This window comes from Rhinolophus ferrumequinum, chromosome 13, assembly GCF_004115265.2.
Source record: "Rhinolophus ferrumequinum isolate MPI-CBG mRhiFer1 chromosome 13, mRhiFer1_v1.p, whole genome shotgun sequence".
Classification (NCBI taxonomy): domain Eukaryota; kingdom Metazoa; phylum Chordata; class Mammalia; order Chiroptera; family Rhinolophidae; genus Rhinolophus; species Rhinolophus ferrumequinum.
The window spans coordinates 30,502,737-30,516,056 of NC_046296.1; the positions used below are offsets into that span (position 1 = coordinate 30,502,737).

General features: G+C 33.0%; 1 protein-coding gene across 3 annotated transcripts in view; it reads right to left on the bottom strand.

Annotated features, from left to right (window-relative positions):
* The window catches only part of VRK2 (VRK serine/threonine kinase 2), a 102,443-nt gene that overhangs the window by 64,632 nt on the left and 24,491 nt on the right, over nt 1-13,320 (bottom strand). For all 3 annotated transcript variants that reach the window (XM_033125074.1, XM_033125075.1, XM_033125073.1), the window contains exons 3-7: nt 6,805-6,854; nt 5,992-6,061; nt 4,507-4,594; nt 2,778-2,883; nt 1,478-1,570 (exon numbers count right to left, since the gene is read on the bottom strand). In XM_033125074.1, coding sequence (XP_032980965.1) covers nt 1,478-1,570; nt 2,778-2,883; nt 4,507-4,594; nt 5,992-6,061; nt 6,805-6,854 — 407 coding nt within the window. The remainder of the gene's footprint in view (nt 1-1,477; nt 1,571-2,777; nt 2,884-4,506; nt 4,595-5,991; nt 6,062-6,804; nt 6,855-13,320) is intronic.

The following is a 13,320-nucleotide window of genomic DNA, read 5'->3' on the forward strand; positions in this document are numbered from 1 at the left end:
ATGGCAACTGTTGTGAATAATGCTGTATACTTCAAATTTGCTGAAATTTGTGAAAGAGTAGGTCTTAAGTGTTTGTACCATAAACAAAACAGAAAAAAGATTAATTAACTAGGTGAGGCGATGAATGTATTAATGTGGTTGTGGTAATCACTTACAGGTTTTTAGAGCAGTTTTTAGACTCAATTTTAGTAAATTTAGAGCAATTTGGTTAAAACTGGGTGGGAAGTACAGTGAGTTCTCATATACCGACTGTCCCCCCCCATCCCCCAAAAATAGTCTCCCCAACTATCAACATCCCACACCACAGGATTACATCTGTTACAGTGAATGAACCTACATCGACACATCATAATCACCCAAAGTCTACAGTTTACATCAGGGTTCACTCCTGGTGTGGAAGAGTCTATGGGTTTGGACAAATAAATGTATAACGATATGTATCCACCACTGTAGTGTCATACAGAACTGCTTCATTTCCCTAAAAATCACCTGTGCTCCACTTAGTCATCCCTCCCTCTCCTCTAACCCCTGGCAATCATTGATCTTTCTAATGTCTCCATAGTTTTGCCTTTTCTATAATGTTATGTAGTTGGAATTATAGATTTTCATTTAGCAATATGCATTATTTAAGGTTCATCCATATCTTTTCATGTTTTGTTCATTTCTTTTTAATATTATTACTATCACTCTGTCAGAATGTACCACAGTTTATTTATCCATTAACCTATTAAAGGACATCTTGGTTGCTTCAAGTTTTGGCAATTACGAAGAAAGCTGTTATAAACATCTATGTGTAGGTTTTTGTGTGGATATAAGTTCTCAACTCCTTTGGGTAAATACCAAGGAGTGTAACTGTTAGATCAAATACTAAAATATGTTGTGTTTTGTAAGAAACCGCCATACCGTCTTCCAGTGTTCATTCCATCTTGCATTCCAACCAGCAATGATAAGATTTCCTGTTGCTCCACATCCACAACCAGTTTGTTGTACTACCCACATTTCAAATGTTTAACGGCCATATGTGGCTAATAGTTACCATACTGGATATTTCCATTATCATAAAAAGTTCTATTGGAAATTCTGCTTTGTTTAAAACTTAATTGTTTATACAGTAGAAGAGGAGCTAATGTGACAGCTTTTTATTTTTTATTTTTCACTGCATAAATTCATCTCTTCTCCCATTGGATTTTGATGGTTCTTTGTTTAAATGTGTGCAGAAGTCCAAATTCCTGTTCAGCCACTTCTTAACTATATGCCCATTAACAAATTATTTAACTCCACTGAGTCTCAATTTCCTAATCCTAATTATTTATTAGTTTATGCATTAAATAAGATAAGCAAGGTAAGATAAATCACAACATTCTTCATATTAAGTCCTTATTAGCAACCTCTTCTGGGTTAGGAGTTTGTTTTTTGAATGTCTCAGTACGGTACTTTGAGGACCCTTACTGAAAGCAAAGCTTAATATTATATTTACCCGATCTGGATTATTGTAACCCAAAAGGAGATTTGCTGCTTTTATATCACCGTGAACATATTCGTGTTCATGTATATATTCCAATACATCCAACTGTGAAAAGAAATACATAAGGTTATACTGATGTCTATTTAGAACTCATGATCAACTTGAATATTTTGAATATAGACTAACATGTATTTTTTCATATTAACAACGACAAAGTGACATTTCACAATTATTTATTTATCAATCCTAAAATATCACATGTACTGGTTGCTCACCCTGGGGAAAAAATTGAATAAAATGACCCTCAAACATCAAGTGTTCTGATGGAACCTCTGATGGAAGGAAAATGATTCAACAATGCTCATGCCTATGCTCCTGACAGCCTGGTGGCTAAATCACACTGAGCAAAGAGGAAAAAACATGTAAAATCTGAGCTCTAAAGGGAAAGAATCATGAAGCCCACTCAGCAATACCTCACCCAAAGAATAATTGTAAATCAAGTTTTGGGGACCCCTAAGCAAAACAACCTGTCCATGAGCACAGAGAAAGGTATTCCTCCCGGTATAGTAATAGAAAACACCTTAGCTTCATCTTTGAAGCTCCTGAGCCTTGCATGTTACCTACGCCTAGTGTTGAATAAACATTTGCTGGCTGGCTAGACAGATGAATGGACAAATGGGAAAAATTAATGAATTCTATTTGCCACATCCCAACCTGGCATGAGTAGGTTAATCCTATTTGAAATGGAAAAAATAAAATGGAACTTAGGCAAACCAAACACAAACAAGATAAGACAAATATGTAGTATAAACAAAATGTGTGCATGGGTGCTATTAAGATTTCATTGCTTCTTATTTGGCAAAGTATATATTAGTCATTGCCACACTAATTACTGCCACCATCCCAAACTCATAATAAACACTTTATAACATCCCCAATACCATCATGTGTTTAGTATGGAAAATAATATAATTTGCCGTAGTTTACATTGTTATAAATATAATTGACAAAAGAGATGTTATTCTTATAGCAATGCAAGCTTGTTCTGATAAGTAAAACAAAGCTGTGAGGAAAAAATCAGACTGTAGAACCAAAGCCTAATTGAGTTTGTAGTGCCAAATACAGCACATGCTGTCACTTACAGAGCCCACTGTTATCAATTTCACCAAAATAGCCTCTACTCTCAAAAACTGACATTTTTAGGGCAATAATCCCTCATTCTCTGATAATTCCACAAAGGGCAATGATTTGTGTATCGTAACAAGTAAATAATCTGAAAACAGAGCCTGTGAAATCGGTCATTCTTTCTTACCATTCGGGTACCTAGCTGCAGGACAGTTGACTTTTTAAAAGTACCACTCTGGTCAGAGATCTTCTGTAAATCTATTCCTAGTCTTTCCATTACCAGAAATCTGTAACTGTAAGAAGGAGACATCAAAAAGAGATCTTAAGACAGCAATGCTTGAAACTTTCTATTTATGAATTGAAACAGGGAAAAATATCCCCAACCTCATAATAAAGAATGACACAATCTGAACCATTAGACAATGACTGTACATTGCAGAAAGATATTACACAACATTACTTTGCAGTTACTTTGCTAGTAGAAGAGAATGCTGTGCTGAACCGCTCACACTGTCTCAGATCATGAAAATAGTCTTTCTAAATTAAATAGTCCTGAATTTAGTTCATTTTGACTCCATCACCTTCTCTCCATGTAGCCCTGAATAAATTATTTGTCCGTACAGAAAATTTTATTTACGTTTGTTTTTGATCTTATAAAATCACATTTACTGTCTCTATACATTTATAAACATGGCTTTTTAAAAATGCACTTTTTCCTTTTCTGTTTGGCACCTCCACTCCTTGTTTTCTTCCCTTCACTTACACCCCGACATCAACCTCTATTCTACATCTAGCTATGTATTGCACACATAAACATAGACATATAGGAGTTTCTGTCCTTGTTTTACAAAAATGTGATCTGTTCTGCATCATACGTTTTTCAATAATATCTCACTGAAATCCTTCCAATTCAACTGGTATAGCTCTAACTGATTTACTTAATGGGCTGCATAATATTACATGATATGGATGTATCCTGATTTCCGTAGCTATTCAGTCCTCTATTGGAGCTCTTTACTTGTTATGAGATTATCATTTGTTTATTTTGCTTTTATTTGTAACATTCAAAGATCATTTGAGCAAAGCACTCACCTCTGAGCCTATTTTTTCACCAAGGGGGTAAAAAACATGTCATGTATCCTAAAAGGCTATTATTGAAAGGACAAAATGGATACCTAACAAATGACAGAATTTTTTTCTTTCAAAAATCACTAGTAATTAATTATTTATGTGATGATTAGCCATATTTGGTGGTTTAAAAGTATTTCAAAAAATTCTTGGTTTTGCCTCTCCTCAAGAGATGGAGGTTAATTAATTCTCTTCTCCTGAGTTTGTGGCATATTTGGTGACTGGCTTCTAGCAAAGAAAATACAGTAGAAAAGATGGGATATCACTTCTAAGATTAGATTATAAAAAGACTGTGGCTTTTTTCGTGAATGCCCGCTCATGAGAGTGTGTGTGTGTGTGTACACACATGCGCTTTCTCCCTCTCGCAGTTACTTGCTCTAGGGGAATCCAGCTGTCATATCTTTGTAGCACTCAGGCAGCCTATAGAGAGACCTACATGGTGAGAATATGAAGCCTTCCAACAATCACATGAGTGAATTTAGAAGCAGATCTTCCTAAGCCTGACAATAGCCACATAAGTGACCGTAAAAGCAGATCTATCCCCAGTCTAGCCTTGAAATGTCTGCAGCCCAATAGACAGCTAACTATATTTTCATAAGCAGTCCTGACCTAGAACCATCCAGGTAAGCCAGTTATACATAACTGACCATGGAAACTAAGATAATATTAGTGTATTGTGATACGCAACTACATTTTGGGTGATTTGTTACATAGCAACAGATAACTAATAGACCACATAAGAAACAGTGATAGTACAATATCTGATTATTATAAGAATTCCATTTTACCTTCTTCCCTTGAATTCAGTGAGACCAGATCCATAAAACAGAGGAATTCCTAAATAATCAAGTTGTTTTAGTTCTATCCATTTCTTGACTGCAAAGACAAATTTAACAGAAAAAAAGATCCATGTTTTTAGAAAGGTATTTCTTACTTTTGCATTGATGCTAAAACGTATTCAGTTAACCTAAATAGAAATTAAGACGTTCCTAGAAATTTTTTAAAGAATCAAATATATCGAATGGCTTTAAATTCTATGTATCATTATAATTAAAACAGAAACATATGTATTTTAAAGTAAATGAATTGCAACCAAAACAAAAGTAATCATAGTCATAAAATGCATTGATATCATATACACAAGTGTTTCTACTCATGAAAAAAACTAATTCCCTTAAATGGTAGTTAAAATTTTAAATATAACATGTTAACCACCAAAGGATCAGGAAAGAGATGGCTTTTTCTTCCCTATTACTTAAAAATCTGAAGCCACGGTAGTTGAAAAAATACAAACTGGGCAGAAAAATCATCTTACTCTGAAATTATGTTATACAGAAATTGTTTTGATTAAATTTAGTTTTGTGTTTGTTTTTTTTAAACTCACATTCACTTAATATAATCAGGTAGCTTATTTAATTTTTCACTTTTCTACCATATATGTTTAATGTTTAAGACAGCTCCACTGATAAACAATCAAGTTTAATGGATTCTATTTGTCACCCTGACAAAGTTTAAGCAGTTAGTAAAGACTACAGTCTTAATGTTTAGAAGGTTTTATTAAGGAAAAGAAAGTTAATTATTGAGGCCAGACTCATCATTCTTTTTCCTAAACATAATGTAAAGGACCTTGACTATAAAGTCATTACTCAAATCAACTTCCTTAAAGCTTTACTTAGTCCATCTATCTCTTATAGTCTTTATAAAATGCTTTTATTCTCCTCAGCGCTGCTCATATTCATTTCACATTCAAACCCTCTGATAGTTGACATCTGATATCCAGCTCCAATTAACTTCCCAGAATTCAAGTTTGTAACATTTTTACCTTATTTTCTAAATCATCTAAATGTTTAATCATTTCCATATATTTTACCCTAATCCATTCTAACATCATTCCTTTTGTTTATAAATATATATCTACCACCTATTTAAATTACTTTTACTTACATCCTTCCTATTCAAATGGTCTTTTGTGAAAAAAAAAATTCATTTTTCCCTCTTTTACACTTTAAGAACTCTTGGTAGCTTAGATCAACAACACAACGTATTCTGTAAAGCAGCAGAAACAACTTTGACTTGAAATATATAAGCCATTATGTATGTAATATCAAGATTTGTACATCATCTGTCTGTTTTATATGACAGTTAACTTATCATTTTATAATAACATTTCTAATTGAAAAGAATTTTCCAGAAGGCCAAAAAATACAAAAATATTAACATTCACTCTAGCAAGCACACATATGACAGTAGTTTGCTTTGCTAATTTTACTTACTACAGTCTTTTTTTGCAGCTCTTTGATAAAATTTAAGTTCTGAAAATAATGGGCCATTTTCTTGATATTCCTATAAAAGAAAAGAACAATTTTATTAGGAAAAAATAATCTTAAAGATGGAGCTGGTATTTCAACTGTGAAGTTATGAGTATACATATGTAATAGATAATAATACTTGAAACATTTATTATAAAATACTGGCACCAGATTTCTACTAAACATCTCAAAAAAAACCCCACTAAATACACTTGAAGAATCTCATTTTAAAATTTAATACATTGTAATGCTCTCTGTCTACAATCTTACACATGGAAATAGTCTTTTTATGGAAAGAACTTACTAAAGCACTGAAAATTGTATACTTACATACTCACAGACTCTCAGGGTTTACTGACATGGGTACCAGGGTAGATACACCACAAACTACCCTTGTGGTTCATTCTACTTGATACGTACCTTTGTTGAGTGTCTACTACATTTTATTCATTGCACTAGGCACACCAGATACAAACAAAAACAAAACATCATCCCTGCCTTTAAGAACCTTACCACCTAGAATAGAAAGGGAGGGAGAGGAGGACAGAGGGAAAGAAAGGGAGAGGGAGAAGATGGCTAGGTAAGATACAAGGATTATAAATGTCGATACAGGAGAAAAAGTTCTCCAGTTTTCACATTTTAATAATGTGAAAATATACCATAACATTAGGTTTGATAAGTAAAACTATGAAAAGTATGATGAGAAACATTTTTACAAACATAAAGCTTAAAAAGTCAAATGTATAATTGAAATATAAATTTAAGAGCAATACTTACCACTTTTATTACATGTCTTGCATCTTTACCTGGTTTATTTGTAGGGAAAGCTGCAAAACAAAACACAGCGGGGGAAAAGAAAGTTGTTCCCAATTACTGAATGCCTACTATATCCCAGAGACTATACTAAGCACTTTCCATATATTAGTTTATTATATCTTCCCAAGCACTTCTTGTGGTAGGTATCACCTCCATTTTACACAAGATCCTACTAAGGTTTGACAAGTTGAATAATTTACTAAGTAGTAGCAGAATGGGGATTAAAACTCAATTTGTCTGACACCACACTCACACTCTTTATTATAAACCGTATTCAAATATTCAAACACATAAAACCAAAATACTAATCACATAGATCTAAATGTAGGGGAAAATATTTTACAGATGTATAACAGTTAAACCCAACAAATGATATGTAGTAAAATCCACTGATTCTATTTTAATAAATCAAAATGTATGATAATTCAGAAATGAAAATTGATTCATGTTAAATAGGAAGTTCAAAACAGTTTCTACTTGGCAAAATTCTAAAATAAATCAAGTTAGAGTAAGAACAAAGCCTTTTGAAAATTATCTTCTGAGCCTAGCAATCAATTATTCCTACATTAAAGAATACATATCTAATAATATAAGTTCATTTCAATTTCAAATTATCCTACTTCATTTTATTATGTACCATTTGCATTTTAGATACAGTAATACAACTTCTGAAAATCCCACTGTTAAAATTTTAGATCAAACCAATCCTGTCCTCTATATTATCTAAGTGATTAAAAGATTCTTGTTTTCAAATCTTGATAAGAGAAGTTGACGTGTATGTTTATGTATTGTGAAGTCTAGAATTTTGTTATCTATTCACTCTTCATCCATTTATTCTTTAATTCAACTAACCAGTATTTATTTATCAAGAGGCTAGAATATGCAAGACACTGTGTTAAGCGTTAGGATGATGTTTAAAGGGACGTGAAAGTGAAAAAGATGGAACTAGTATTGAATACAACTGAAAATCAGTACTTAACAGATCGAGGACAAGATCAAATTCCTCAGGTATATTTTCAGTACATTTATCAAAATGCTGTGTTCTCTTATCACTACTCCTAACATTTTTTTCCTTTTCTTTCTCCTAACTCTATCAATTGTTCTTTCCTCTATTACTTCACATGATAGATGTAAAAAGTATATCATAACTTTACTAAAGCATATAAACTGTACTTTGCAGTTGTACACATGTACAATTTTCTTAAATATTCTCCCAAATTTTTGATATCAGCAATGCTATTAGCCAATTGAAATTATTAGTTCAATTTTAGTGGATATTACATATAAATTCTGAACCAAGCTCTCTTTATAGTAACAAAGAAATTAAACTTATTTATATCAGTTAAAAATCTATTTTCATCTTTATTCATATAAAGTTGCTTCATTTTTACCCATACGGTAGTCCCAAAGGAACTGCAGGAGGATCGGTAAAAACAAAACAAAACAAAACAAAACAAAACAAAACAAAACAAAACAAAACAACCTCAAGAAGGTACATACAGAAAAAGGGATCCAGTCCTGGTACAGAAGGAGTGAGAAACACCTTTTCTCCCACCCTATGGCAAACTATTTTTACAACTAAGATGCTCAAGGCTGGGTAGAAATAGTCCTGTGCCAACCCTGGTCCATTTAGTACAGTAGCTACTCTAGATAATGGTCTTTCCTTCCTGAGGTTTAAGTTGATAGAAACTTCCTGCTTCTTGTCTAAAAGCAAGTGGCCACTGCAGCAAATAAAACTTTAAGCCAAAAAGAATGTTAAGAAGCATAAAAAGACAAAAGGAAAATGGAGATTTCAACTAGATAAATAACTTATGTTGCCACTGGGGAAAAAGATATCCAATCTGTCCGAAGTCCTACTTTTTTGCTGATTTCAATCAGTATATCCCTACCACTTTATAATCTGAATCTTCCTTTCATATTATTTCACATGAAAATAATCATGTGTTGACATACACTTGAAACATCCCCATACTTGTCATTTGATAGCTACACAATGTTCTCTATAAGCTTCCAAGTTAGATTATGTTGGAGGGCTTAAATCCAAAATCAATTGACTAGAAAGCTCTTGGAGATGGATGTCAACAAATAAATTGTCCTAGTTACCATAGAGGACTCTTTATAGTAATCAATCAGTTAATTAATGAAACAAGTATTTATTTTCTACTATAAGCCAAGCCACATTCTAGCTATTGAAATTAAATGATCACAGAAAACAGACATGGGATCTGCTTTTATAGTCTAGTGGAGAAATCAGACATCCATCAAATACTCATGCACAAGTCTAAAATTGTAATTACAATAAATGTTAAAGGGAGAGGTAAATGTACTATGAGAAAGTATAATTTAATTTATATAAAAGGGAATGCTTGAGCAAGACTAGTTGAAGAGGTAGTGAAGGGCCAGATTCAAATCTAGTTAATGATTTCTGTTTAATGAAAAGTTTTAAAGCTTGACGTATATTTGCAAGATAGGAAACACATAACTAGCTTTGCATTCTGAACAGATGACTACACTACAATGTGGAGAACAGACTGAAGGAGAACCAGAGTAGATACTGGCCGATCAGTAAGGATTTAATTTTGATAGATCAGAGGAGTATAGCTTGGACTAGAGTATCAATGGTACAGAAAAATGAATGGATTTCAGTGATTTCAGAAACTGATAGGACTTAGCAATAGAGGCGAAGGGCAGGTTACAGCTGATTGATCCGCTGGGGCATGAGAAGAATGATTACTCACAGTGTTGAAAGTGCAGTAGTTTCATATTTCACTTAAATTTATGACGAGAGGTCTGATGACCTGATAAGGAATGTGTTGTGCACATATGTAATATTTGCCTTTCTGGCATTTCTTTCTATTTATTGGGAGCCTCATCTGATTTTTCCTGTAAGGAACCAAACCTCCCACTATGCACATGAACTAGTAGGGCTGCCTATCACAGTGTATCCTCCCTTACGTCCTACAGTTGGGCACATGACCAACCACACCTGGGTAATTGGAATATACAAGCCCACCGGCCACACTAACCAGTTCAGAAATGGCAAAGTGACCCAACTAGGTAAAGAAATCTTCCCTAGGATTTGACATTACATTGCAAAATAACACAAGATCGACCATAAGTTATAAGAATACCAAAACCCTAGAAATTGTAGTGATCATTTTCCCTAACTAAATGAAAAATAAAGTCTGAAAAACAAATCCAACTGAGGAAAGTAGACTTAGGACAGAAAGAGAGAAGGAGCTCTAGTGACATGGCTTAGGCTCTATGCTTGAAGCCAGAAAAGCCCTGTACTTCTCAGTTACAAGAGTTAATAAATCCCCCTTTTGCTTAAATCATTCGTGTTTCTAACATTGGCAAACAAAGACTTACACCGAAGGCAACTGGAAAAACTAAAATATGATGGAGTCTGGTAAAGAGAGTCAACAGGTAAACCAAAAACCTTCCTCTATCAAATAAATAGGATTTTGATTAAAATAAATCAAACTTTCTTTTTTATAAAAGCAGAGGTGATCTGCTTAAAAAAGAAAAAGAAAAGGAGCCCAAAACCAAGAGAAATCTGAAAACCAGAGGGAGATGTACATGAGCACTGAGGTTCCAGGCCATGCTGTGGGCCTGAGGGAGGCTGCCCAGTCTGAGTAACCAAGATAGGTATGTGAAAGCCCTCCTGCAAAAAGGACAAGTCCTTGGGCCGGCAAGAGGCAGAAATCTGAAGTTAAGAATGTCACATACAGCCAGAATTTTCCAAGTACTACATCTTTTTTCAGTAGTGGGGGACATTAAAAAGGCAGGAAGATGGGGAAAAGGGGGAAGAAAGAGGAGAAAGGAGGGAGGGAAAGAATAAGAGTGTGAGAGAATATGAATGAATCCACCACCAGCAAACGCAGAAGGAAGTCTGAAAAAACTTGTCTTGGCCTAGAGTCCGAGTATTAGGAAAACTACATGTCTCCTGATAACTATCCCAAAGCTGCCTTCAGGAATTTAGGTTCAAATTTACACCACAGTGTGGTACAGGAACTCAAAACCAATGATAAGTAAGAGCACCTGGCAGAGGCAAAAAACAAATTTCCTTGAAGGGACACAATGGATACACAGGATTACCAAAGATGAAGCATGACTAAAGATAAAGTTAATGATCCATTACCACAAAACAAGAGAGAAAACAAACAAAAGGCAAAAAACCCCAAAAAAATTAAGACATCCCATATAGATCAAATATCTGCTTAAAATAACACACAAAAGTATCAATAACATAAGAAATAATGCAAAGTGCTATATGAAGACAAGTGAACAAATTGGTTGTAATTTGAAAAGCATCAGAGATTTAAGAGTGTGACGAAGAAAAGGGAATACATTAGAACTCCAAGAGGGAATCTGGGAGTAAGTTTGAATTTGAAAAAGCCAAATACTGGAAACTACCCAAATATCTATCTTCAGTAGAATGTTTTACAAATTGTATTCAAGTCATAGTATGGAATACATTGCAGCAAAGAAAATGAATGAAATGCCAATACTGTGGCAATATAGATATATCTTAAAAGACATACTATGAAGTGAAAGAAACCGCATAAAACAGAATGCATACTTATGATTCTATTTCTATAAAGTTTAAAACCCACAAACTTAAAGTATATTAGTTTAAGGATACATATATATGTACAACTGTAATGAAAAACAGTAAAATAAAAACCATAAATAGTCTAGACAGCGTTGTTACTACTACAAGGGAGAGAAGAGGTGTTAGAGCTTTCGGAGTACTACTTATTTTATGATATATGCTTGACTGGAATGGGGATTGTGAGTATTTTGTTCTGAGTTACACTTTTTTGATAAATTATATGTTTATGTAATATATATGTTTCTATGTATAAATATATATAATACATATACAACCATTAATATTTAAAACCTAACAAATAAACAAAATAGTAGATTAGACTAAGCTACAAAGAGAACTAGAGAACCAGATTGGATCTAAGGAAATACAGAATTCAGCAAACACAGATCAAGATAAATAAAATATGAAGATGAGATTATGAAACACTCATGTGACAGAAAAACAATTTTCTAACAAAAATTCCACAATTTGAGAATAGAAAGAATGGAGGACAGACACTTTTGAATAATGTCTGATAGCTTTCTAATATTTTTATGTCACGAATCCTCAGATTTAAGAATCATAAGTCCCCGGCAAGATAAATAATAAATCTGTACTTGAGCCTAACATATTCAAACTGTAGAAAATTAAAGACAAAGTTCTAACAAGCAACTTGACAGAAGAAAATAGACTACATACAAAAGTAGATGAAGTGACAACAGACTTCATCAACAAGGGAAAAAATAAACAATGGAATAATATCATCTCCATATGCTGCGAGAAAATAATTATCAATCTAGAATAAGAAGCACTGAAAATAATGACAAAAATAATGCACAATATAGGACTACGGTAATTACAGTTAAAGTATTGTAATGCCCACATATGAATCCAGGGGAAAAGGAGAGATGCTATTACTTTCAGAGCCTGTTAAATCAAGAAGGTGTGTTGAAAGTTTACAGGTAACGACTAAAATAATAGAAACAAAATTCTTAACTTCAAAATCAGTTAAGAAAAAAAATAAAAATTTAATCTAATAGTAAACAGGAAAACACAATTTTTAAAAAGACATAAAAGGCAGACTAAAATAGAAAATACGGTAATAGAAATAAAATACCCGAGTATATAAATTTTTAGACATACTTTTTTTAATATTTTAATTTCTCTGAAATTTAAATGCACCTTATAACTAAAGACATCTTCCAGTCGCTGCTGACAACAAAGCAGTGATGACAGTCACTGTCTATGCAGGTACAAACTCAGTCCCACATGTCTGTCTTCACTTCAGTTGCATAATGTACATTGTTGGTAGTATTACATGTTAGGTTTAATTGTCATTTACAATGATTTGTGTAAGTCCAAAAATTAATTAACCAGTCCAAACACAGGAGTGGGCATAAATTATACATCAGTGAAAAAAACATTCACTAAAATATGACTGCAACAACTGAACGTTCTGAGTTCTGTATGTAAAACTATTTTTAGCGTACTGTGTCACAGTTTAATGGGCAGTATTAGGTATTAGATATAAAGCAGGTCTTTAACATAAACACAAAATAAATGATTCAAGAGAAAGATAATTATGAACTTTTAAGCATTTAATAGAGACTCAACGTACGTATATAAAATAGTGATGTATCTTATAATCAATGACATCTTAGACTTGAAAAAAAATATGACAGTAATCATAATAAATATGAGATTATGTTTACCAGCTAAGGAAAGAAACTATATCATTGTTGAAAAATAAATACATGTATACGATTTATGAGATAGAACTAAAGCCTAGTGATGCATAGAAACAAAATAAAAAATAAACTAATTAGCCACAACTAGCTGAGAGAAGGTCAGAATATGTATTTTTAAAATTATATAAATCTCAA